At 36.9% G+C, this 27451-nt stretch overlaps 3 protein-coding genes across 11 annotated transcripts in view; 1 reads left to right on the forward strand and 2 right to left on the reverse strand.

Moving 5' to 3' along the window:
• Positions 1 to 5924, reverse strand: part of LOC114241288 (WASH complex subunit 1) — a 56941-nt gene extending 51017 nt beyond the window's left edge. For both annotated transcript variants that reach the window (XM_028172067.2, XM_089734293.1), the window contains exons 1-3: positions 5550 to 5924; positions 5168 to 5467; positions 4749 to 5086 (exon numbers count right to left, since the gene is read on the reverse strand). In XM_028172067.2, coding sequence (XP_028027868.2) covers positions 4749 to 5086; positions 5168 to 5467; positions 5550 to 5924 — 1013 coding nt within the window. The remainder of the gene's footprint in view (positions 1 to 4748; positions 5087 to 5167; positions 5468 to 5549) is intronic.
• A 288-nt stretch (positions 5925 to 6212) lies between these two features.
• Positions 6213 to 9977, reverse strand: LOC114241287 (cytokine receptor domeless). The gene has a single exon (XM_089734283.1). The coding sequence runs from the start codon at positions 9975 to 9977 to the stop codon at positions 6213 to 6215; it is 3765 nt and encodes a 1254-aa protein (XP_089590409.1).
• Positions 9978 to 12454: 2477 nt separating this feature from the next.
• Positions 12455 to 27451, forward strand: part of l(2)k05819 (transmembrane protein 94-like protein l(2)k05819) — a 58767-nt gene continuing 43770 nt past the window's right edge. For 2 of the 8 annotated variants that reach the window (XM_089734275.1, XM_089734278.1), the window contains exons 1-9: positions 12644 to 13062; positions 13133 to 13389; positions 14011 to 14118; positions 22465 to 22613; positions 23532 to 23684; positions 24302 to 24510; positions 24960 to 25179; positions 25759 to 25956; positions 26605 to 26789. In XM_089734275.1, coding sequence (XP_089590401.1) covers positions 12950 to 13062; positions 13133 to 13389; positions 14011 to 14118; positions 22465 to 22613; positions 23532 to 23684; positions 24302 to 24510; positions 24960 to 25179; positions 25759 to 25956; positions 26605 to 26789 — 1592 coding nt within the window. In that variant the 5' untranslated portion in view covers positions 12644 to 12949. The other 6 variants (XM_089734277.1, XM_089734280.1, XM_089734276.1 and 3 more) reach the window with 5 other exon arrangements.

The following is a 27451-nucleotide window of genomic DNA, read 5'->3' on the forward strand; positions in this document are numbered from 1 at the left end:
GTTTCATATTTCAGGTTAACTAAGTTCGTGCGGCGAACGCCCAAGCTAATTAAAGGACGTCTCTACGTTCCAAGTTTAATGGTTTTGTTGATTTTCATATTATATTGTTTGTGTTAGTTTATACAAAAGTAATGAGATACGTTCTAATCAAAATAAAAATGTGTTTCGATGACGCTTCTATTACCCAAAAAGTTCATTCTTGTTTAAATACCATGTGTTTTATTTTAAAGGTTGGAGTAGTCGTGAAAATGATAACTGTTTGTATTCCTATGACAAAACAGCAATAGTTAAAGGATCTATTTATTGAGTAACGATTAGAGTATCGTTAGCCTGTCCAATAAGGTCAGCCTTTCCGAAATTATTTAGTTAAATTAACAATTTTAGTCTAATGACACAAAAAGACGCTTTTGTAGCCAGTAGAAACAAAAAGTAGAAACTATATTATTATTATTATAGGATAAACCAACTTATTGAATTATTGTATTGTCATCGGTATTTTGGTAATTGAGCTAAATTTATAATTTAAGCAGACATTTTGAAGTGAGTCAAATTACGTTCAATGATTTCGTTGGACACAAACCTGATAAAGTAATAAAAATCGTGCTAGAAAAAAAAAAGGATAGCTTCAATGGCTATTTTACTTATGAATATCAAAGTCATTCATAACATGTCAGACTGTACGCTAAAAATACAGTCGTTATAATTATAAAGCATAATTGTTTGTTTTAATTAAACCGTCGTTATACAAAAATAGCACATAAGCTACAGAAATGGACTGAACCGTTCTTACTCGTGTCACCACAAAAACACTTTTGCATGTTTCTCAATCTAATTTCGTATTCAATGAATAATTAATTAATGAGTTTAAAACGTATCACAGTTTTCACACGCTCACGTCGAACAACGCATATGTACCTACAACCATAGAAAAGTACATGAGACATTAATTGTATATATTAACGATCTTTTTAATTAGCACAAGTCTAAATGAATTACGCACTTTTGTGGCGGTTTTTTTTTTGGCGTTTTTAGTTCGCAACGTACTTTGACGTCCGTGAATGCGAGGAACGCCCAGTGCTGCTCTTTCTAAATGAATTGAAGCCAATCAAATACTAAATAAATGAAAGTGTCAAAGTGAGAAGGTATTCGATAATAAAATAATTAAGACCGGCCAAATCCATGCCGATTAACGTATGTTGAAAGTTTGGTTCAGTGCGGAGCATTCAGTATTCAGTAAGGAGAGACGTTCACGGTTCAGATTCAAGAATTTCAATAAGATTTATTGTCGCTTAACCGAGTGCTATCAAATATATCACATATCTCTAAAATTACTTTGATGGATCTAATCACCTTCAAGTTCCAAATTCTCTTTTTTTTTATTCTTCACTAATATGTTATAATACATATAATATACAGCATACATATTATGCTGTATATTATATTAAAACATAGCATAAAAATCTCAGCTACATTTAGATTTAGTTCGTAACTCACCTTTACATCAAAATATCTTTATAGATATGCTCTCAACATTGACAAAATTAATGAAATCGAAAACGGTAAGATTTAAATGACTTGCTCGTCTCCTAATATACAAAAATATGCGGCACGTAAGCAGGGCAATGTTTGTCCAAGTTTACGAAAAAAAAAAAACAGTCTCGCACAGATGTAACAGAATTTGTGTTAAGACAAAAACTTCAGGTATATAAACACACGCTACAACTTTAACGTTTGATCCCAGCTTTGGAGAAACTAAAAGATACCAAACTTTTTTGTAGGGACGTTAAGTAGACTTTTTTTTGGTCTGGTTATGAAAATGAAATAACATCGTTCATTATCGTCGACATCTTGACGTGATGAACTTTCCTAGAATTTGACAGATGTCCACCAAAATCCACATTTTAGCCACAAACAATTCTGACGTCATTTATTTGGTAATGAAACACTATAGTCCATCATCGTTATTTTATGTAAATATTTCAACGGTTTCGTCTCTGTGGTCGTATTGTTGACGCAGCGAAAATTCTTGAGGGACGTGAACCCATCGTCGGAAGCTTAGGCCTCATGTACAAGTGTACAATGAATTAAGATTAAATCTAGATTTTAATTAAGTAATCTGGAGTCCAAATGATTTATTCACATTCATTCAATCATGAACTTTGTCATCTTTATTACTTCTTCTTCTTTTTCATCACCTTATCCCACTAGGTGGGGTCGGCACAGCCAATTTTTTTTTATTGCTTAATTAGGTGGACAAGCTCACAGTCCACCTGGTGTTAAGTGGTTACTGGAGCCCATAGACATCTACGACGTAAATGCGCCACCCACCTTGAGATATCAGTTCTAAGGTCTCAAGTATAGTTACAACGGCTGCCCCGCCCTTCAAACCGAAACGCATTACTGCTTCACGGCAGAAATAGGCAGGGTGGCGGTACCTACCGCGCGGACTCATAAGAGGTCCTACCACCAGTAGTTTCTCTTCCATGCTCTTCTATCAGCCATCATCTCAACACTCAGTGCTGTCTCTCTCTCATATCGTCATTCTTACGCTCCATTCATGTCTTCTTCGGACGACCTTTTCCCCCCCTCTACCTTGCACTACGAACTTTGTCTTCTTTATTTGAACGTCCGACATTTTCCTCTCCTGGGATATTCTTTTTAGGTATTAATACTTCATACAGTAACCAGATAAAGTCACTGTTTAAAAAAAATCTAATAATTAACGGATTCTGAATTTAAAATTCTTGGTAAAGCAACGTGTGAAGTCAAACAATAATACAGGTACACCTGCATTTATCTCCTTCACAAGTCGTAATTTCTTGCACAGAATTAAACCGTTCTGAATGTCAAGTGTTGGATTCCATTGTTAATTCTATATCGCATCTATATATTAATACGTGAAGCAAAAATGTTGTATCCCTTTTTACGAAAATTGCGCGGACGGAGGAGTATGACATTTTCCCCACTTATAGAGAATATAGAGAAGAAGTGCACAATGCTAATATTAAAAAAAAAATATGCATAAAAGATACATTAAATCAATAAAGAAAACATTACACACACTGCTGTGTATTTGACACACACACATATTATACTCTTTGTTTATTGCACTGAAGTATTGTCAAACTTTTGTTATTGCTTAAAGTCTGTAGTCAAATTGAAAATAGGTTAGTATTGTTTATCTTTAATATTACGAATATTTGCCTATAGTGTAGTCTTGGCAAAATCTGTAACAATAGGACCATAATAATGTTGAAACTTATAATTTCAATTAATTATAGTCGAATTTCGACTACTGCGGGACCCCTAGTTTGTATAATTGCGTGCAAATAACTACATCGTCGACTCTAATGCGACTAACGTGTACCACATTCTGCATCCCGAAAACGCATGATTGCTTTTCGGAAGAAATAGATAGGATAGTGGTACCTATCATACAACCGCCTCACCCCATCCCCAACACAAAAACGCACACAAAATACCATGAAGAATATAGAGAAACTATCGAATACTGGCCCTATCTCCCACGCTACACAAAGTTAAGATGCATCTCACGATCCAAGTACTAAGCATGTACAAACTCTCAAGTTCTTAATATTCCTGTATGGCGGTGAGACATGGATCATTAAGAAAGCAGACATGGTCTGCATTAACGCCTTCGAGATACGATTCTGAAGAAAAAATACTGAACATTCCTTGGCTCATCGTACTAAGGTTATTTTGTACGCTACCATCTTTGGGGTACTAAAGGACTTTGAGCACAGTGCTAAGAAGAAGTGGCAAACTTGAGAAGCTCATGGCCGTATGTAAGGTTGACTTAAAAAGACTCACACAACGAAGCCCGCCGCGTTAATCTATACTAATATTATATCTATACTTAATATTATAAAGAGGAAAGATTTGTTTGTTTGTTTGTTTTGAATAGGCTCCGAAACTACTGGACCGATTTGAAAAATTCTTTTTCCATTAGAAGCCGACATTGTCCCTGATGAACATAGGCTACTTTTTTAATTTTTATTATTATTATTATTTTTTGGTTTCATGTGTGTTTTAATGTTTCCGAAGCGAAGCGAGGGCGGGTCGCTAGTAGATAATATAACCCAACTGCAAACCGATTACTCACTTGGAAAATTGGACCTGGGATTGTTTAACTTTATTGGCATTCATCAGTTATATAAAAATAATCACAGGATTTATAATAATACACATGATCAAATTTTGTAGTTTTTAGATATATTACCAATATAACCAATCAGATTTCACACGAATGAAATGAATGAAGGGTCAAGGAGAGAGAGAGATAAATATATGGACATTCAAATTAATCTTAATGTTTTTGTTGTGTTTACTGTGTACACAGTTTCAATGGATCGATCCGTTGTATGGCGCGTGTATGTAATTAATTAATACAATTACGGTGGCCCGTCAAAGGTTAAAATACAACACGGTTTGTTAGCATCAACGGTAAAATAATGCAAAAAACGTTGCGCTTCCACGGTTTTTATTGCTTTAGAATTGTCTTGTACACTGTTTCTCAACCTGAGAGTCCTGTAGCCCCCGTTTTTAGTTTTATGAAGGGCTGCAATATCATGCAAAAACTTTGAAAGAGGTCGGACATTTCCTAAAGTTGCGCAACAAATAAAATAAGTTTGGTAAGTATGTACACGATTATCCTCATCAATACTCGAAATTTGTATGCAAAAGTGCTTTTGTCCTAGATTAAATTAATCAAATATGAGAAATCTTACCGTTTTGATGGTGTGAGCTCTACTTCCTTCATAGGTGGCGGCGGGGGCGGAGGCGGTGGCGGGGGCGGCGGTGGTGGCAACGCTTGCACACTAACAGGAACCGGTGACGGAGGAGCGTCCGGTATATCTGGTATAGCCACGGGCTCTGGTTTCACGTCAGGTAGTTCCTTTAGATCGGGCAACTCTGGTAATTCCACCTCAGGAATGGCGATGATCGGCGTGACCGGTGACGTCACGACAGACGGGGCTATAGACCCTTCAGTCGCGATAGTATATTGTATGTCCTCAGCGATTCCTGGAAGATGCGGTAAATCCAACGGCATCTCCATTTCGGGTACCTGTTTAATTTTTAGTGTTATAAAACGCTCCGATTTGTCATAGCATCCATCAACCGAATAACATTTGCTACTTTCACTTACCATTCCCATCCCGGGTGCGTACATGTATTCGTCTACTTCGCGCTTCAAGACGTCTTTCTTCATTATAGACGAAGGTGCCGCTTCTATTAGACTCTTATTTTCAATATTCGATTTCTTGATGACCGGTTTGTAGGTTGGTGTTTTAGAGGTAACACCGAAGTAAGGGCTTTCATCGGTGTTAAATACTAAAAGTTCACCGATGGTTTCCAGGTTATCAATAACAGCGTTCAAACTAAAATCTTCATCGGGCTTGAGTGAATTAGGTTCCGCAACTTTAACATGATAGAAGTGTAACTTCTCCTACGAGATCAATTAATGACAATAACAATTATGACTCGAAATTTTAAACGAACATTATATCGACAAAGACAAGCGTTCTTACCTGTATTCTTTTATCATCAGATGGCCCCCGAGTTTTAGCACTCAGTTTAACATTTTTAGGCACATGTTGATAGCCTTCCAAATCAAAGACGGATCGATAATGCTCGTGCGTTATTGACGATGGGTACTTTGCACTCGAGAACACTTTGATGGCTCTCTGCATTCCGGTCAGTTTTTCAACTTTAAGCCTAGAGTTTTCGATGCGTTCATTCAATTTTGCGGTTTTATCTACATTCTGCTTGATTCGCCGCGTTAAGCGAGAGAACACGTCTTCCACTATCCCATTGAGATTATCAATAGTGTCAGCAATCTGAAGGATGGCTTCTTCAGTGCTCAAGTCGCTTGGCACAAGATTAATTTTGTAAATACCTTCCATAATTAATCTTTGTTTAGCGAATACTTTATATCAAGATCTGTAACAAACCAATTAGTACATAAGATTCTGTTAAAACCGCTTTAAATTCTCCTGTTTTTAAACATATGACTCTTACCTATAAAGCTTCCTATGATCACCTAAAATAAATTAATAAGGCACAAGAATTATCACTAGACACATTCATTCCCAAATGTAAAATCATATTATGTCCAATTTTTATAGCACGTTATAAAGCTCCTAAAGTCAATTATTTACATCTTGGTTACTAAATTAAATATATATATATCACTAATGATTGACTCCGTTTTTCGATGAATTTAATCTAGGCGAATCGGCGAGTAACGAATGAATGTTGTCATTGGCTGGATCGGTACTCCATGAAAATCTGCAGTACGCGTCAGGCGACATTGCAGGATCCAAAATAGCCGATTCTTCGCCACAATGAACACCTGATAGCATATTATTCAGGTGCTTATTAATAACAGCGTCACCTTGGCGGACGTAGCCGGTAGACGCTGGCGTCTTTAATGGCACTGTACTTCGGGCAGGATGTTTGTGTCTGGGCAAGGAATCTAGAGATTGCAGTTGAATGTAGCTGCTGTCTGCAGTGTGTTTCGCTGGTGGCAAGGTTTGCATTGTTGGCAAGCTTTCAGGACCAAACAGTTTGTTCGTTGTCTGCCCCAATTTCGGGAAATTCATTGCTGATATAGTTTGAGCACCTTCAGGGTGCACATAGCCTCCTGCTGATTGTGAACTCGTTACGCAAGGTTGAGCAACACGTGTCGTAAATATAGGTGGAGACAGAGCTGCCATTACATAACTAGAGCTGGCACTGAGTGATGAGGGTTGTGGTGGGTTTGTAACGCCTGCTTGAACACTTTGAACATATCCTGTATTAGGACTCACTACAGATTGTTGCACATAGCCACTTGGATTTTTCTTGAAAGTATTATCATTAAAGAATGGTGACGGTATTTGTGATGTTTCAGTTTCGGAATTGCATGATTCGCCATCGATGTTACTGTCAGCTGTTCTCGTAGGTTCTACTTCAAGATGTAGTGATGAATTAGATCCATCATCAGATGAGGAGATTTGTCTTTCTACAGGCCCATGTGATGTATCTGATAAAGCTGTACTATCAGTGTGATCACTAGAAGCACTGTTATTGTTTTCTTTCTGTTTCAATTCTGAAGATACAGTGGTTCTACTATTTGGTAATAGTAACATTTCGTCTGAAGATGGTTTCTCATCCTTGTTTGTAGGATTCCAACCACCAATAGCATATTTCGAAATATCCTTTTCGGGGACTCCTAGTCCACTTGGTAAAACTGGTTTAATATCTTCCATTTTTCGGTATTTCTTGTAACATTTAATAAAACCATACATAATACCAATTATCATAAATATTCCCATTAAAATAAGAGTTAGTGTCACATGTTCTTTGCTTGTACAATTTACAATACTTGGCTCACTCCATTCTCCAGGATATTCTAGTATACCTTTATAGTTAGCATTATGTAGGTATACATCCTTATTGTCAGTTAAAGCACCGTGGTAAGGATCTTCATCAAAATTAACAGCTCTAACTTGGTAAGTTTGTCCGGCAACTCCACCTTCACAATGTATCAATGAAAATGAAAGGTTTGTAGTATTTATTATTTCAGCTTCACTTTCATCTTTAACCCTTTTAATTTGGTAAAGGTCAATCGTCCCCCCTGGTATTATTGGTGGAACCCACTTAATAAAATCTGGATTATTTTTAACAGTTGGAGCCCTCATTTTACTAGGAGGACCTATTCTCGTCCTGACAAAAAGGGCATCATGTGGATTCAAAACCGAACAACTGCTTATAGCTGTACTACATGCTTGTACACTCAATGAATAATTAGTAAACCCCTGTAAGCCAGTCAAACGAATATGCCTTCTTTTTGAATCTTCATCTTTATCTGAAACTTTTTCTACATAAACTTCTTGACCATAGTTATTTATGACATATTTTCCAATAACTCCGTTTTTATGAATAGGTGGGTCCCATGAAATCGTCAATGAATCACTAAGCACATCGGTTATATTAATATTAACTGGACTAGTTGGAGTATCTTCAGTTGTAGTCATACTCGTGAAAGCATTTTCTACTGTTTTAAATCCATAAGTGGTGTTCAATGCCAGTGTAAATATATATGTAGTGTATGGTTCAAGATTTGTAATGTTGATCTCCATTTGCTTAGGATTAGATATGTATAAGTTAGTTTTATTTTTTGTTGCACAAACATTAGTGGTATCTAGAGCAGGACAATATGCGATCAAATATCCTGTAATGATTCCTTCTTGAAGTGTACAAGTCATTGCCCATTTAATCTTTACAAATGTTTTCCCTGGAATACCATGGTCCATTTTGACCGGAAAACCATACATTGGAATTGCATCTTTAGATATATCACAGATAGCCCATACCATGCCACTAGTTTTCGTCCCATTATTAGCCGATATGGCAAACTGATACCTGTTTTCTCTAGGTAGTTCTATGACTTGCATTGTTTTATTGGCACTTAAAACAATGAAGTTCATTCGGCCTGCACAAATTTTTGTACTATTATGTTGACACCAGAAAAGTGTATAATTGTCAATATGTTCTATACCAACCCAGGACAATTTATATGCGCCATTTTCATAAGCTAGTTTGGTAAATGAAGAAACTTTTAATGCTTCAGTATCTTCTTTGGGTGGAATGTACAGATGGCTGCTGTTAATGGAAGATCCATTATCATTTCTAGACCAAATGTAGACATCCATTGCATCAAATGGTGCTTTTTCCAAGACCACAAAACTCAAACTTTTGTTGTTGTCAGCTGTCAAAGTTTCATAATTGCTTTTATGATGAACTACAACTTTGTAAGTGAAATTTGTACCTGCCTCTTCATATTCTTCAAGTTGTTTCCAATAAATGTATATCATTCTATTTGTTTGATATAAAGATTGATCAAAGGCTCCAACTGCGGTGTCTGGTGGTCTTCTAGGTCTCTCGCTAATTGTATATACCATGGTATATGTGAAGTCTGACCAAAACTCTTCTTTCACTGCAGCTTTAGATTTGATGTAGATCCTGATTTCATATTTCATGTGAGCATAAGGAAGATCTGTTAGTAAAAATTTATATGTTCTATTTTTCGGTGGTAAACTTGATGCATCCACACTTCGGAAATAAGATTTATTGTCAATTTTATCAATTTGATATTCAATGCGATGATCAACGCCACAGGGCAATAAATCTACCATGTTATTAGGTATATTCCATTGTAGATAGACCCCATTAGTGTAATTCCTTATTACCTTCAGATTACTTGGAGCATCAGGCTTCACAATAGAGAAATGATCAACTGTAAAACTTTGATTATTGCAACCAAATGGACTGCACGAGCTCAAATAAAAATAATACTTGTTTTCCATTTGTCTATATCTTGGTATGCTGTAAGTATTCCAACTGTTCCAATATCTTGTTTGATCCGCTCTGATCGGAGTACTGGGTTCTACAGCATTTCCATCGATCAAAAATGTAATATAATTCTGGGTCGTACTTAAAGGTCCAGGAGCAATCCAAGTACAGTTTAAAATCTCGAGATTTTTTGATTTACAAGAAAAATCAGTGACTGCCATCGGTGTAGAGTCCACTACCACTCTGCTTGTGCATATCTTGTTTGTTTTTTTATTATGACAATAAAAAGTGTTCACTTGTTTCTCGGGTTTTTTCATGAAAAGCCGTATTGTTGTGCTGTTTACTACTTCGGAAGGAATGGTCTTACCCCCCATTGTAAACTCAATATCGGCAGACGTGGAATTTTCAGCCACACAAAATAGTTCAAGGGAACTTCCATAGTGCACTTTCAGGTTACCCATGGGGTAAACTGCCACTGTCAGATTTTCTACGCCTTGACAATGCGCGAATATACACGGCAAACTCAACAAAATCCAAATTAGCATTAATTTAAAACACAAAAGCAATCTCCGCAGATCACTCCACTTCGTTCCTCCGAAATTCACAGAAAGATTTTCCATTGCAAAAATATCTTCATCATCACTCTCCACTAGTTCAGATTAAACTGGCGAGTACGTCTTTGCATTCCTTGTTTTTATCTGAGAAACTAAATGGCACACCGATGATCCCGACCGACACGATGACACACAACACACACACTGAACACGTTCACTTCGCGGAATCAACATTTAAGTGCATTCTATCCATTACTTGGGATAACACAACAGGACTCTGGCCAAGTATTGCTATGATCCTTCAATGCTGCTTAAAAATGATGTTTTGAAAATAATTTACGCCTAGAATAAATTACTTACATAAAACAGTAAGAAAACTTCGGGTCGAAATGTTTCTCAGAAGCGCCAACTTCACACAAGTTCAAGTCAAATTCAATTAAACTGTCAAAGAGAATAAGGCTGGGTGCAAATTGCGAGTTCGTCCGGTACCGGAAAGTTTCGGACACGAGTCCGAAGTCACTATGGTCCTACCATTTTAAATTATATTTTGTCTAAAATTTAATGTTATTCCTTCCTCTGCACTTTCAACAGTGCAATACTGCATAGGTTTTAGTATTCAATTAATTTCTATTTTAATGTATGTACATACACAATTAACCCTTTGAGCGCGACCCGTCGATAGATCGATTCTCTATGAATGCGTAGAAAGTGGGGAGCATCGGAATATTGCACATTGCGCAGTTTGATTATGGATTATAATACCGGTCACCCACATTCGCACGAATACGCAAACCCGCAAGTGTAGGACGGCATTTGCAAATGATTATGAAAAGTTTTCGCTGCATTCGTGGTTTTTTAACAGACACCAAACTGCGCGAACCGTGATCCTTCGCGTAGTCTCCCACACATTCGTGTGACCAGTTGCGCCTAGGATTGCGAAGGCAACGGACGTTTCGCTATTTTCATAGATCTTGACGTCTACTGTGTAGCGTATCTTCATCAAAAGAAATCCCATAAAAACAGCATGGCTGTTAATGATGTCTGGGAAAGAATTCAAAACTCTTTTTCTCTTCAATGTTCTATTGACGAATTCAAAAGGAGGAGAAATTCGTGAGACATTCGTAAACAAGTGTAGGAGGAAGCGCAAACGGGTTCGCAAATTGAGTACCGAACCCATTTGCACAGCCGCTAAGTTTGCGAATGAATGTTTGACGGCCCTTCACATGCGTGCAAACATTCGTACAATGTACGAATATTTGCGCGAATGTGAGTGGCCGGCATAACACCGGTCCCTCACATGCCCACGAATACGCAAACCCGCAAGTGTAGGACGACATTTGCAAATGATTATGCAAAGTTTTCGCTGCATTCGTGGTTTTCCAAGCTGTGTCGGTTTTTTAACAGGCATCAAAGCGCGCGAACCGCGAACCTTCGCGTAGTCTCCCACACATTCGTTTGCCCAGTTGCGCCGACGATTGCGAAGGTAACGGACGTATCGCCATTTTCATAGTTCGTGACGTCTACTGTGTAGCGTATCTTCATCAAAAGAAATCCCATAAAAACAGCATGGCTGTTAATGATGTCTGGGAAAGAATTCAAAACTCTTTTTCTCTTCAATGTTTTAATGACGAATTAAAAAGGAGGAGAAATTCGTGAGACATTCGTAAACAAGTGTAGGAGGAAGCGCAAACGGGTTCGCAAATTGAGTACCATCAAATACGTCAACTTTGCCACGAGGCTAAACTTTTCCCAAAACACACTTTCTAAGAAAATCAACTAATATCATAAAAAGTACCAAACTTACTAGTGTTTATAACATTGGTAGAGAATCAAATATACCTGTGACATCATAGGATAGCGCGTGCGTTCCTAACTGGACACAGTCACAGTTACCTGTCGGCACTTGTCAAAAAAGGGATGAGTTTTTGCGGGCCAATTACTGTGAATTTTTTGAAGTAAATTGTGCATTATAACGAATACACCGGTAAGTTTAATAAATTATTTGTTATGTAACACAATGTGTTTAGTATTTTGCTGATAGATTCGTTGCTGTAGCTCAAGTATAACAAAAGTTATGATGACGGGCAAAGTTACACAGAAATGTGCAGCCGCACCATTGTCAACATTGCCCACCGTCAAAAAACATCTAGGGTTGACGCTTTGATTTTCTTTTACGCAACTGTTAAAAAAAGAGTGTTATATTTTCAGGGTTCATGTACGTATGTCTATAATGTTCATTGAGAATTGAGAATATTACTACTACTGTTGAGAATTTATGTATCCCTATGGATCTTTCAGCCCACAGACGTCCACTGCTGGACATAGGCTTCCTCCAAGTCTCACCAAAACGATCGATCCTGCGCTGCTTACATCCAGTAAATCCCCGAGAATCTTATTGGATCGTCAGTGCATCTTGTGAGAGGCCTACCCATGTTACGTCTCCCGGTACGCAGTCGAACTCGAGAACTTTGCGGTCCCAACTACACTTAAAGTCGCAATCCTTTTGGCTATGTACCCCAACTTGAATAGCATAAAAATATCTACGGAAGAAAAATAATTTATTAAATCTCACGACCATTATCTCACAATAATAGATTAATTACAGGATGTGGTTTAAGTTGTCAGGGTTTGATTTACTCTGCTGGGATCTGATGGTCTACGGGGCTTGCTCTCGGTTGCTTTCTGCTCTGCCATAAAATCTTTAAAAAAAAAGGTTCGTGCTGTCATATTGTTGTCAGTTTTGAATCGCAATATTTTCAGTTTATTTTACATAATTAACCACTGTTTGATTTCGAGAAAAACAAAAATATCCTTTAGTAATATAACAGGTTTTAAGTTTCATAACAATGTTTTAGATGATACTTATCCAAATTAAAGGAGATTTGCAGTATTTGATGATCGCAAACCGAGTTTTATTTTCAAATTATTGTTTATCCCTGTGATTTATTAGTGTAATTTATAGTAAAATATACACATCTTAATTCTAATAAATTAAATATAGGTCTTATTAAACTATGTACAACGCAAGATAATTGATTATGGATGATAACAACGAAGAAATATTAGGCTATTCAACTAGACTTGCTCTGATCAAATTACGCAACGACATTAGCGGCGTGATTGAAGAATATAAAAAGAAGATTCCCACTGGGTATGTATTTCTAATCCGCATTTTAAACTATAATTAAAGTAAAAAAAATACACTCTGTTTTTTTTTTCAGATTTCGCTTGGCACGTGACATTATTTCGTTTTCATCAGAGAAGGTTCTACTTTCGGGTGTTGCATACACAATTACATTGATTTACATAGTATGCCTATTATTAACATACCTATTTGGGGTCTCAGTACAGGCCCATGCATATCTGTTATGGGAGGCTTTTTTTCTATTAATCATATTAATAATTAACTTTTTGGTGGCATTTAACGAAGAATATTTATATCAAAATGAAATACCTCATAGAGTAAAAAAAGTGCTGGGTGAGTTATATTTTTTACTTTGTCTAGTACAGGGTAGCTGTCATGCAATATAAAAAATGCAGAAAAGCCTGAATTCTGCTAACAACAGTTGAAAGATAAGCTTGAATATATAGTATACTAGTTTAATCCTTCAAAACTAATAAAACCTAAATATAATAAAAATGAAACATTCAATATATTTCTTCAAGACTGTTTTTTTTGCCTCAATAATTTTTTTTTTTTTTTTGCTTTGATGGTTGGACGAGCTCACAGCCCACCTGGTGTTAAGTGGTTAATGGAGCCCATAGACATCTACAACGTAAATGCACCACCCACCTTGAGATATAAGTTCTAAGGTCTCAAGTATAGTTACAACGGCTGCCCCACTCTTCAAACTGAAACGTATTACTGATTCATGGCAGAAATAGGCAGGGTGGTGGTAACTACCCTTGCGGATTCACAAGAGGTCTTACCATCAGTAAAAAGATGAACCATCAGGAAAAACCGATGTTTTTGAAAAAATCTAGGAACTAACAAGGTTCCCTAGTTCACTATCATACCAATCACCATATAATATGTGCTTAGGATAATTGAGAATAGTATTTTTAACGTAGTATAATGAATTTTTTTTTCCAATTTCAGAAACAATGACTAAAGCTATCAATAGAGTGAAATGGAAAGAAGAATATTATCCTCACCTATGTGCACCATATTCGCCGTGTGTAACTTTACAATGGACATACAGAGATGGTAACAAGACTTATTGACTTCTTTATATACGCATCACTCACTAGGAATGGGATGCACTAAAGCTTAGTATGGTTTATTAGTTTACTGTCCTCTGCATTATCATATGAGAGTATCTGGATTTTGATGATCTGAATTGTTGGTCTGGAATGACTCGTTCCACTGCTCACCGTATTATCTTCATCCATCCTATTATGTCCATAGAATCTTGTCTCTAAAACTCCAGTTCCAGTATTGTAATTAGTTCTATGAGTTATTCCCACATCACTCCGAGTTCAATTCTTAGGAATCGTTCTTCCTAACACACTCATTAAATAAACATCAAATAAAAATATCAGGTTCCCTGAACTCATTATGTGAAGATATTAAAAACATATAACAGACATTTAATAAAAACTGAAAACAATTATAGTTCTAATTAAGTACGTATTTTAGTAGTAAGCATTCTTGGAACATGTTTATTGCCCTTGTAGTCAGTACATCATTAGCGTAAGGCAGTTATCTTGAAATTTAATACAATCATTGTTATGTCTACCCAGAAAACTATCTGCTATCTTAATTTACTTAAATAACAGGATACAATATATTTTCAAATCAACTATTTTTGTAACATGCCAATTGGTATACTATACAATATAATAGATACTCAGTATTAATATTGAATTTTGTAAGCCATTTTATATATTTATTTAGTAAATAATAATGTAGTGGCAATGTTCATAGAAATAGAAACCTGTTCAGTGGTTCTAAGCTGCATCGTCCACCATTAAACAATATATACATCAATATACTTCATAAGGCATAAGCCACTATGTTATTGTGAAATGAACAAAGCGGAAATTACGTAGTTCAACAATTATTAGTTCTTAATTAAAAGTAACACATTTGAAAATTAGGTATCAAAGCTTTAATTTATCTGAATTGGCCAGAGCATTAGATCTTAAAGGTATATTAAAAAGGTTTGTGAATGTTTTTTAAGTGTTGTGGCCTAAAGCAGTTTTTCTCAAAGTGGGCGATAACGCCCCCTTGGGGGTGTTTGAAACCTAGAGGGGGGCGTTAAGGGGCCCAGGAAAAAATGGGGGGCGTTGATGCAGGTTAGGGGGGCGCTGTAAAATTTGTAATTTCATTTACTTTATAGTATTTTAAATTTCACTAAAATTAAAACCACCTACTACACAATAACGAATAATTATTTTATATTTCTACTCTGTATGATGTTATAAAAACTTAAAATAATTAACATAGATTTCGTAGGATAGCCCACACACCGTACACCATCAAGTTGTAACAAGTTTCTGCAGAACATGATTGATGATAGTTAAAAAGTTAGAGCAATTTTACCTTAATTACCTACATTGCACCAGAAATTGTTTTAAACATTAGAAAAAAAACTACCATGCAGAGTTTTAAAATATTACACATACGTAAACTAACACAAATTGAGGTTTTCTTTACTTTCTTTCTTGTTTTTGACATAAGGGCATTTTACAGCATTTTCCTAGCATTTTATAAGAAATTACTGATGTAAGAATCATAATTTTTATATGAAATGGAAATGCGTATATAATTATTGTTCAAAAACTTGTCTTAGATTATTATTTTTTACAATTTACCCATTACCGTCCAATGTCAAATAGTATAGTAAGCCTAAACAGCTCACTTATTGTAAGCATTGTTTACTATTTTATTTCTATATAATAATAGGTTGGGGAAAAAGTTTCTTCGCATTTTTTAAGAAAATTCACAACATTTTTTAATATAGTTTATTCACATTTAACTAAAGTATGTCGGTACCATTTTGTTCGATAACTTTTTGCCATCTTGTAGGTAGGGACATGATCCCATTGCTATAGAAATTTTGGGGCTTCTGATCAAAATACCGCGACAATTGGTTTTGGCAGTCCTCTCGGGATGCTAACCTGACACAGCCTAAAGAATTCTGAAGAGACCGAAACAGGTAGAAATCTGAAGGTGCAACGTCAGGACTATACGGCGGATGCATTAACACCTCCCAGCCATGCTCTCTTAATTTTTGCTGAGTGGCTAAAGATGTGTGAGGTCTAGCGTTATCGTGACGAAAAACCACACCCCTTCTGTTGATTAACTTCGGCCACTTTCTCTCAACTTCTTGCTTTAATATCATCAGTTGTTCGCAGTAGAGTTCAGAATCGATGGTCCTACCTGGTGGTAACAGCTCATAATGTATAATGCCCTTCCAATCCCACCACACACACAGCATCACCTTGTTGCGAGTTAACCCGGGTTTCGCCAGAGTCTGTGAAGCCTGACCGGCCTTTGACCACAACCTTTCTCGTACGTTCTTGTCGTACGTGATCCACTTTTCATCACCAGTTATCAGCTTCTTCAAAAATGGTTCGGTTTCATTACGTCGTAATAAAGAATCACAAATGAGTACACGGTTCATTAGGTTTCTTTCAGGGAGCTTTGTTGTGTACCCAGTTTTTTTCAAATGCGCCATAACTATCCCCAGTTCTTCAGTTACGTCGTAACTACTAATATGCCGATCTTGCCCCACTTTTTCAAAAATGGCATCGATTTTATCCGTAATAGGGCGACCAGAGCTACGTGCATTTTTGACATCAAAATTTCAGGATTGAAAACGCTTAAACCAAATTTGTGCTACTCTCACAGACACTGCACTAGGTCCATAAACATTGCAAATTTTTTTCACGGCTTGCGTTGCTTTTTTACCTTTTTTGTAGTAAAATTTTAAAATGTATCGAATATCTTCATTAGATTCACTCATCTTGACAGTACGAAAAATAAATAAAAATCACACATCTTCCTAATTTGAATTTGGAATTATCTTCTTTCGAATTTAAACTTTTAATGATACCAAAACCAGCCAGATACAAATAGTATAGCCAAAGAAATTTTATTACAAGTTCATACATTTTTAAGCTATTGCATAGCTTTGCCTTGAGCGCGGCGACCGAATCATGAAATTCCGTAACGAAAAAAACCTAACATCCCTCACTCCGCCTACCATGTAGCTCGCGTTCAACACATGCACACGTTGCGCTTGTGTAGTGTTTGTGAATAAGCGCGTGGCGTGACGTCACACTGCATGCGCATCATGAAAATTCTGCCCATCTCTCTCTCGCGCTTATGAATGTGAAGGGGACAGTTAAGGTTTTGCCTTTAATAATAATAATAGCCTTTTTATTCCTGAACATAGGGTTACAAGAGGTCCCTAAGTTCGGTGTGCCTTTTGGCATAGGCCTCCTCCAATTCCTTCCAATGGGTCCTATCCCTTGCTACTCTCAGCCAGAATGGTCCCGCTGTCTGCTTCAAGTCATCTTCCCATCTCCTGATTTGACGACCCCTACTTCGTTTGCCGTCTCTTGGTTGCCAGAGGGTGACTTGCTTGCTCCATTTGTTAGTGGGGTGGCGTAGCATATGCCCAGCCCATCTCCATTTTTGGACGTCTATCCGGGTGAGAATGTCTGTTAGTTTCGTTCTTGTTCTTATGTCTACGTTCCTAACTCTATCTTTGATTTTTAACCCTAGCATGCTTCTTTCCATGGCACGTTGGCATTTTATTAGCTTTTCCCTGTGGTTAAGTGTCAATGACCAAGTTTCGCAGCCATAAGTAAGAACTGGTAGAATACAGGTCTCGAATGTTTTCTTTTTGATGTGATTGCCTAGATCCTTCGATCAATAATAGTACTAGATTAAGGATCAGGAACAAAAATAAGACGCTCCAGTGGCCACGTTTGCAGACACGAAAACATCTTCATTTCTTAGAAAAAAGTTTAATAATGTTAACGACTTCAGTTTATTGTAAACCTTAATACTTAAACATAAAGTTTAAGTACCGTTGCAAAATATATGTATTTAGGTCCTTTCGTCAGAAAAAGAATATTATGGAATAAATTTAAAATGTCACTTGAACATAAAAGTCATCAGTACAAAAATATTTATTCTAAAATGATACATAAAGCCCAATTTATAAGGTTAAAAATATTTGTTTAAAATTTCGTGCTTATTGTATTGTGGAACTAGATGTAGTTCTTGGTATTACGTTTCAATGCTCAGAACACAGTAAGTATTGAAATACATAGAGTTGCAGAATATACATATTTGTTTTAGGTTTGTTTTGTATGGTCGCAACTATTTTTGACCGATTCAAAAAAGTAGAAGATAATATTTTACATTGCAGCTATTACAACAAATAGGTGATAAAAAATAAAATTGAATAAAGTAAAAAAAATATGAAAGGAAACACGAAACATGTTTTCCACGTATTCTTTATACAGAAGTAATTAAAACAATAATGTAGGTTTAATTACCTTTAAACAGATTCAGTTTGTTATAAAGCTGTCTTTTAGAAGTCATTTTTATATGAGCGGTTTCTTTTTTACAAATATAATGTAATCTTATATCAATGAATTTTTCTATAATCAGTTTAATTTAGGCTTATTTTATGGCTGTGTTCGTTTCCCCCAGAAAACAAATCCTTTTCAGCATATACGCTTAAAATATTTACACATACATATAAAGTTTTTTTAATACTTTTTTGCATTGATTTGCCACCACCATTGAACAATTCTAGAATTTTATAAGGGTTCTATATTTCTTCTCCTCTTTCTTTCGCGACAATATATATCCATTGTGCACAGCGACAAGGGGCTACTAGGAAATCTACAAACAAAAATAACACTATAAAATAACAAAACTGCTCTATGCATTCCCTGTTCAAGAATAGGTGATGTTTGTTACAATAGTTGGTGCCTTGTTGCAAACATTGGCCAAACAAATACAATATTCGTAAATTGTGTTTTATTTACAATATAATTGTGTTTATTATTTTATGAAAAACACTTAATAATATAAATTTACCAAAAAAAGATATTCCTTCCAAAACCTTGGTGTTACGGTGGTTTTTTACTCAGTTTTTGAACGCGCAGTGCAGCGTTTTGACGTCTTAGTGTTGGCTATGATTGGACCATAATAATTTGAAATAAGACCACAAATTTATTTGTGGTCTTATTTTTCGGGCCGTTTTTGAAGCGCTAATCGCGAATCTAGTAGTATTATTGATCGAAGCCTAGATCCTTACTTTTCACTATTTCCTTCAGTGACCAGTATTTTCTCCAACCTTGGGCTATTCGCCTGGTTATTTCCTTGGTCATTACATCTGAAGGGGATATAATCTGGCCTAAGTAATTATATTCTTTGACATATTCGATCTTGATGCCATCTACCATAACGTCTATTTCCCTTGAGTTTGTCATCAATTTTGTTTTACTGGCATTGATTTCCAGACCAGCTTCCTTACTTATATTGGCTAGGCTCTGCATCATTAGTTCTATTGCCGCAGGATTCTCTTCAAGAAGCACCAGATCATCGGCAAATCTTAGGTGGTTTAGGCGAGCTCCATTTATATTTAGACCTAAGTGGTCCCAGTTTAGCTGTCTAAAGATGTGCTCGAGTACGGCGTTAAATAGTGTAGGGGAGAGAGGATCGCCTTGGCGTACACCCTTTTTGATAGGAAATGACTCTCCTGTTGATTCAAGATTGATACTGGCCTTGCTAGATTTATATATACTCTTGAGTATTTCTATATAGTTGCTCTGGGCTCCTTGTTGTTCAAGACTCCGCCATATGTATTGGTGCCTGAGGCTATCGAATGCCTTTGAGTAATCTATGAACGCCAAGTATATTTGTTTATTGTATTCATTATACTTCTGTATCAACTGTTTTATTGTGTGAATATGATCTATTGTGCTGAAGCCTTTTCTGAATCCTGCCTGCTCTGCGGGTTGGCTTTCGTTTAGCGTTAATGATATTCTTTCCAGGATCACTTTAGCAAATACTTTATATATGTTTGATATTAGAGAAATTGGCCTATAGTTCCCAATCTCGTCTCTAGTGCCTTTTTTATGTAGTAAAATTATGTGACACTCTGTCCAAACTTTTAAAATTTTAAACATTACTGAAAAAACAGGTTTACGAAATTGTTACTTACTCTTCTTATCCTTGTGCGACATACATAATCATGTATATGTAATTATAATTTATTTTCATAAAAGTCAAATGATTAAGCAGCATCTTTTTTTTATTGCTCTTGTAGGCAGACGAGCATACGGCCCACCTGATGGTGAGTGGTTACCGTCGCCCATAGACTTCAGCAATGCCAGGGGCAGAGCCAAGCCGCTGCCTACCAGATCTCAAGTATCGCCATCGCCTTTGGAATGAGCTCCCCTTCACAGTGTTTCCCGAGCGCTATGACATGTCCTTCTTAAAACGAGGCTTGTAGAGACTTAATGATAGGCAGCGGCTCGGCTCTGCCCCTGGTATTGCTGAAGCCCATGGGCTACGGTAACCACTCACCATCGGGTGGGCCGTATGCTCGTCTGCCTATAGGGGCAATAAAAAGAATACATCTGACCAGGTCAATAAAGATTTCATTGCTAAGTGAGACCTGAGAGAGTGAGCAGTACAATGGGTATGCCTGCATGAATGAGGCTTATGCCTGCCCGTATAGCATGGAGCCTTTAACACTAAGCACATAATAGCTTGTTTTGTTTATGTCTTGCTTAAATCGTAAGAGAAGTGTGCCCAATAAATATATTAGCAAAGCAGAGACAGACATGAATGACTGCATACAAAGAAGGATTATTCGAAATAGCCATAATCGTAGTCTTCTTTATTAAGGCTTTCAAATCTAAGGCAATGTAATCACAAGATTTGTTCGATATTAATAATAATACTTTCATATTTTAATAAAATTCTCGTCGATGTCTTAGACACGTCGTAATGGATATACCTGATCCAATCTCAATGCTTTTACGCACTGTTAGTTACAATGCAATTCTAGCTTACATACCAAGCCCATAAACATATACAACGTAAATACCACAACCCATCTAGAGATATGAGGAACTGAAACGCTTTACTGATTCACGGCAGAAATGGACGGGGCGGTGGTACTCACCCGTTACGGCTCACAAGACGCTCTACCACCAGAAAATAATTTTATTGATAAATTTATTTTATAAACAGATTATTTCTAAGAAAAATTATATTAAAATTAATATCGTTTATTTTTTAATCGAAATTTAAACGTTAAACTGACCGGATACACACAGATTGATTGAAAAGTAAAAATTTATTGAACACTAGCGACCCGCCCTCGCTTCGCTTCGGAAACATTAAATTTTATTATTAATAGCTTAGTCTCGGGATGTTACCCGCGGTTATTGTCGTGCCGCGAGTGACGCCGCAGGGCGAAAATAGTCTAAAAAATTAAGTTACTCCTTATATCATCAGTCAAAGTCTCATCAAAATCGGTCCAGCCGTTCCAGAGATTAGCCGGAACAAACAGACAAATAGACAGACAGACAAAAATTGTAAAAATGTTATTTTGGTGTATGTACCGTATATATATTCATATGCATGTAGTAAAAAGCGGTTATTTCAATATTACAAACAGACACTCCAATTTTATTTATATGTATAGATTATCAAATCGAATTTACATCTATAAATGAACGATTTGATTGTTGACGGACAAAGGATCTCCGTCTAAAGATAAAATTGCCTTTAATGGCTACGTACCGAGAAATTTTATGTTTATAATAAAATATTGTTATCTCAATTTTCCAAGAAAACCTTGTTTTTCTTCATTGCGATCCTCGTGTCGCATTGCATCATTTGATAAATTATACGTTATAATTATTCAAGAAGATTCAAACGGTCAATGCTTAAAATAATTGATTAGCCATGTGATGCGTACTGCTCGTCTTCATGTCGTTTTGTGGCTGCAATTGTCTCAGTTGCAACGCACTACGTAAATTTTTGAAAACTCTTTAAATTTTGAAAATACGACGTATCGAATACCATTCGTTTATATATACTACAAAATACATTTACTTATATATAGAGCCTTAGTTCTCAAAGTGGTCCAGGTGGAACTCAAAGGTCCACGGGAGACCGGGGAGGGGGAGGGGGGTGTCGATCGGAGTCTACGTTTACGTGACAAAAAAACGGGGGCTCACAATCCGATGGCGGGACTCCACGAAAATTTATTAGTTACTTTGTTGAAGATATCATCCCTGTTGTAAGAGCATACGTTTTTGAGACCGACAACCCACGACATTTGATAATTTATATGTTATTTGTTATTGTTATTTAATCCCCAAGTGCTTGCTAAACTTTTTTTCCTGTATTGCAATCTTTCTCAATTACATTACCATATGAAAATCTAAAAAATATAAAAAGTGCTTGCCAGTCTTATAGATTGAATTCACGTCTTTCCCCATCCAATCGCTGTAAGTGTGTATGTGTTAAATTAACGTAATCGTAAAATATTCGTTATTTTAGGTACTATAGTCAATTTACCATGGGCCTTACTGGTGGAAGGAGATGTAATAGTACTAAGGCCCGGACAAGAAGTACCCGGACACTGTAAAGGACTGCAACCCAATGACCCGGAATTGTTCTTCGGACAGACATATCAGCCGAACTCTCAAGTATGGAAAATATTTCTTAATTTTAATTTTATTTTATTTATACCTTTATATACTAGACTACTTATAGACAGTATAAAGGCGGACTTAATGCCATAGGCATTCTCTGACAGTCTACCTTAGGGGGTGCAGAGTTGAACCTTGGTAGGTGTAGTGTGATAGTGATATTACTTAAACATATGTGTATATATAACATACATAATATTTACAGATACAAATACTCGTACTTAAATAAATACATATACATAAATATATACATATAAAAATATATATAATCTTTATCACGCTGATTTATACGACGCACTATGAATGTTTGATCTATTAAATTTCAACTTTAGAAATGCCATTAGCCAGTCTCCCCTTAAATATTTTTTTTGGCTAAGATGGATGGACGACCTCTCTGCCCACGTGTAGCTAAATGATCACCAGAGCTAATAGATATCAACCACGATGCTGCCACCCACCTTGAGACATGAGCTCTAAGTCTCTGTTTTTACAGTCCAACGGCAACCCCATCCTTCAAACCGAAACGGACTACTGCTTTACGGCATAAATAGGCGAGGTGGTGGTACTTACTCATGTGCGCTCACTAGACGCCCTACCACAAATATGATCACTACATAGTATAAAACAAAGTCGCTTTCTCTGTCCCTACATCCCTATGTAAGCTTAAATCTTTAAAACTACGCAACGGATTTTGATGCTGTTTTTTTTAATAGATAGAGTGATTAAAGAGGAATGTTTATATGTATAATAACATCCATTAAATAGTGTACAAAACAATAATAAATTACAGTTTCCGAAGCGAAGCGAGGGCGGGTCGCTAGTAATGAATAAAAGGATAGCGTATAATAAACATAGTGTAAACAAACTGTCCTTTTATCTATTATAAAAAAACATTTAATTACAAGATCCTTTCAGAACAAAGAACATTGTACAATTCCACACATAAGGGTACCTCATCAGAATAAAGCTTACAAGATGTGCGAGACGCCTTACTTGAAGAATCTAAAGATGGCACTCGAACAAGCAACAACCAGGCCGGTCACTGTTTTTGAGAAACAAAGGTATTTGGTAAGTTAAAGTTGTTTTTATCTTGTTAATTATTAATTATCCTTGGCCTACGAATTAAATTGATCATATTTTTTCTGTCAGTGCTATGCGTCCTAATTTTCAAGTCAATCAGAGGTTTTTATGTTAACTTGAATGTAAAATATCTTATATTAGGCTTTAAAAGATTCCGTTATATAGATATGTACATAGATATGACGTAGAACACTTTTTACTGGTGGTAGGACCTCTTGTGAGTCCGCGCGGGTGGGTACCACCACCCTGCCTATTTCTGCCGTGAAGCAGTAATGCGTTTCGGTTTGAAGGGTGGGGCAGCCGTTGTAACTATACTGAGAAATTAGAACTTATATCTCAAGGTGTGTGGCGCATTTACGTTGTAGATGTCTATGGGCTCGAGTTACAAAACAAACAAAAGAAAAACGAGTTAAATAAAACTTATTAATCTGCTTGTTGTTGTGAGAACACGTAGATCAGCACTACGATTCTGACGATTTCTAGCGTAAAGCAGTAGCGTGTTCTCGTTTGGGACTTATTGTTAATTTCACAAAAGCTGATCACATATTTTAGCCGTTTATTTCTACCCTCACATAGACATAAATACGTTATTTTATAATTTACAGTGTACAGTGAAGGTGATGGAAGGCATAGTGCTGCCCCTGGTCATATCCTTAGTTGTGGTGGCGAGCTTCCTGCGTCACGTGTACCATTTGCCCGGCGTGACCCACTGGACGGAGATATACTTTCTCCAGACCATAGCCGCTTCACTGCCCCTATTGCAAATCGTGTTCCCCATAGCTTGGGTCACGCTTAACTGTTACGGATTGGCGAGGTATGTATTGTTTGTTTTCATGATTTTAGAATTACGATCCCATCAGTTAAATTTAGATTGAAAAAAAAAAACCTACTTGAGATGAACGCTTTATATTGACTCCATTTTGCTGTAAAAGAAACACTGTTCTGTCAGAATGTCACTTCTAGTTCAATTTTACATTCATGGCAGGTATGTTGTAATGTGGTACTGTAATGTAATGCCATACATTAATCTGTTATTGTATGACAGTCGAGGTTGTTTAAGGGATCATAAGGCTTTGAATATAATTTTAATAACAAATCTAAGGGCTTCTTTATTTTGATTGCCCTTTTAGGCAGACGATCAGACGGCCCACCCAGTGGTGAGCTATTACTGTCGCCCATGGACTTCACCAATGCCAGGGCTAGAGCCAAGCCGCTGCCTACAGTTAAATGAGAAAAATATTAAATGAGAATTTTTATTTTTAGATTCAAGCAAATAGCAGAAACTCGCCAAAAATACGTCCGTCCGAAGTCGTGTTCCATATCAGAGGACGCGAGCGACCCTCTGCTTCAGGCGCTGAGCGAATCCAGTCTGAAACCGGAGAGCATCAAGTCATTAGCAAAGACATTCTTCAACATCTTGACTGGTAGAGAAGACATGGTATCTAGGACTGCCAACATCGTACATGTACTGGGATCTTTGTCTGTGAGTAGCATTTTAAATTTCATTTCAAACCCAGGTACTGTTTAGTGTTATATTCATGCTAAAGACTAAAATATCTTAAACCGGGGATCGACTCCCACCAGGAAATGAACCTTGACTCTGTTTTCACTATTACTTATCACTAGACCAAAAGGATCATGCATTAAATGTAATGGAGAATGAATGTAGATGGCATCTGTCATTGCTTGGAGTCACTTAGTAAGAATAAGCTATTAAAAGATCAGCCTAATACAAGACCAACCTAATACAATACCAACCTAATACTAGACCAACCTAATACAAGACTTTACCTAATATAAGTCCAACGTAATATAATACCAACCTAATTTGAAATTAACCTAATACAAGACCAACTTAATACAAAATCGACCTAATACAGGACCAACCTAATATAAGACTAACCTAATATAAGTCCAACGTAATACAATACCAACCTAATATAAAATCAACCTAATATAAGTCCAACGTAATACAATACCAACCTAATATAAAATCAACCTAATACAAGACCAACTTAATACAAGATCGACCTAATACAAATCATACCTTGTTATTTTTCAGGCTCTATCGTGTGTGGACAAAAAGGGTATATTATCCTGGCCAAATCCGACACCGGAGAAAGTGTTTTTACTTCGTAATTCGGATCCCACGTCGCACAACTCGAGCAAAACTAGTCTGGCCGGCTCCCTGGGTCATCCCGGAGATTCGGTACTGGAACAGCCAGATAACAGGCACCACGAACCGTCTACTGTTGTTGAGGTAGGTACCGCCCTATCTGGAAACTTACACGTGATGTGAGCAATTATGAATTCCTGAGCCACACACGACAATGAAGAATAAAAATCATAAGCTGTAGAAGATTTGTGAAGTGTTAGCATTAAATTTATGACGCGGTTGAGTTCAAATAAAACCATTCTATTAGGTACCGTTCATTCCAGTGTCGACGATTAACGTTGCGTTAATATTAAAATTGCGAAATACTTACACTTAATACAAAGCGGGCCGTGAGCACGTCCACCCAACTTAGCTATATAAAAAACTAGCTTTAGCCCGCGACTCTGTCTGCGTGGAATAGTTACTTTGGCATAATGCTAAGTTTTACCCCCACTTCATTTACGTAGAAAGCGAAAATATTTTTGAATTATAGAATGTTAAGAAGCTATTTAAACCCCTATTTTGAAACATTCTTTATTGGTGCTCCACTTGTATTGGCCTTACCTTGATGTTATATAGCCTATAGCCTTCCTCAATAAATGTGCTATCTAACACTGAAATAATTTTGCAAATCGGACCAGTAGTTCCTGGGATTAGCGCGTTCAAAAAAACAAACTCTTCAACTTTATAATATTAGTTTAAATAAGACCTAATAACATTGTCCAGTAGTGAAGCGTTGACCTCCTGCTGCAGGTGTTAGACCTGACCCACGACCAGAACGCGCCGTTCTGCGTGGAGTTCGACGACCAGCGCTGGCGGCGGCACCTGGCGCTGCTGAAGCCGCTGGGGCTGGCGGCGCTGCTCAACACGTGCGCGCCCGCACCCAGACACACGTATGCGCACTTCTGCGCGCACCTCACCTGCGAAGCTCAGTTGAGGTACGATTTTTTTTTATTACTTAGATGGGTGGACGAGCTCACAACCCACATGGTGTTAAGTGGTTACTGGAGCCCATATAAATCTATATCGTAAATGCGCCACCCACCTTGAGATAAGTTCTAAGGTATAGGCTCAGTATAGTTACAACGGCTGCCCCACCCTTCAAACCGAAACGCATTACTGCTTCACAGCAGAAATAGGCAGGGTGGTGGTACCTACCCGTGCGGACTCACAAGTGGTCCTACCACCAGTGATTTAGGACTCGTGTTAGCAACGTCGTCAGGTTTGAGCCCCGTGACATCACCTACTAGTTAAGGTTACGCTGAAATAGCCTCTCAAGGCTATCAGCTTAGGTAGGAAAACTAAATAATAAATATATGAGATTTTCTACAATTTACAGTTTTCTTGTGATTGATTACCTTACGGCTTAATTTTTTAAATCAAAACTCCCATGTCGGAAGCGTTTCAAATCAATATACAATCCTATAGTAGTTTGCAATGTTCACTCTGCACATGTCATTAATATTGTGAGCCGATTATATGGTATTGCTACCGCGAACAAACTTGTATTCTCATATATGAGTCGACTATTATCAAAGCCGGCAATGTGACTTTTGGACAATTATTGGTAAATCAGAAAAACGAATTATTGACTTTGTAT

The sequence above is a fragment of the Bombyx mandarina genome, chromosome 17, assembly GCF_030267445.1.
Source record: "Bombyx mandarina strain Sakado chromosome 17, ASM3026744v2".
In the NCBI taxonomy this organism is placed as follows: Eukaryota; Metazoa; Arthropoda; class Insecta; order Lepidoptera; family Bombycidae; genus Bombyx; species Bombyx mandarina.

Bases quoted from the DNA above. Each gene is read 5' to 3' on its own strand.
- LOC114241287 (XM_089734283.1), bottom strand. From the start codon at position 9,977: ATGGAAAATCTTTCTGTGAATTTCGGAGGAACGAAGTGGAGTGATCTG.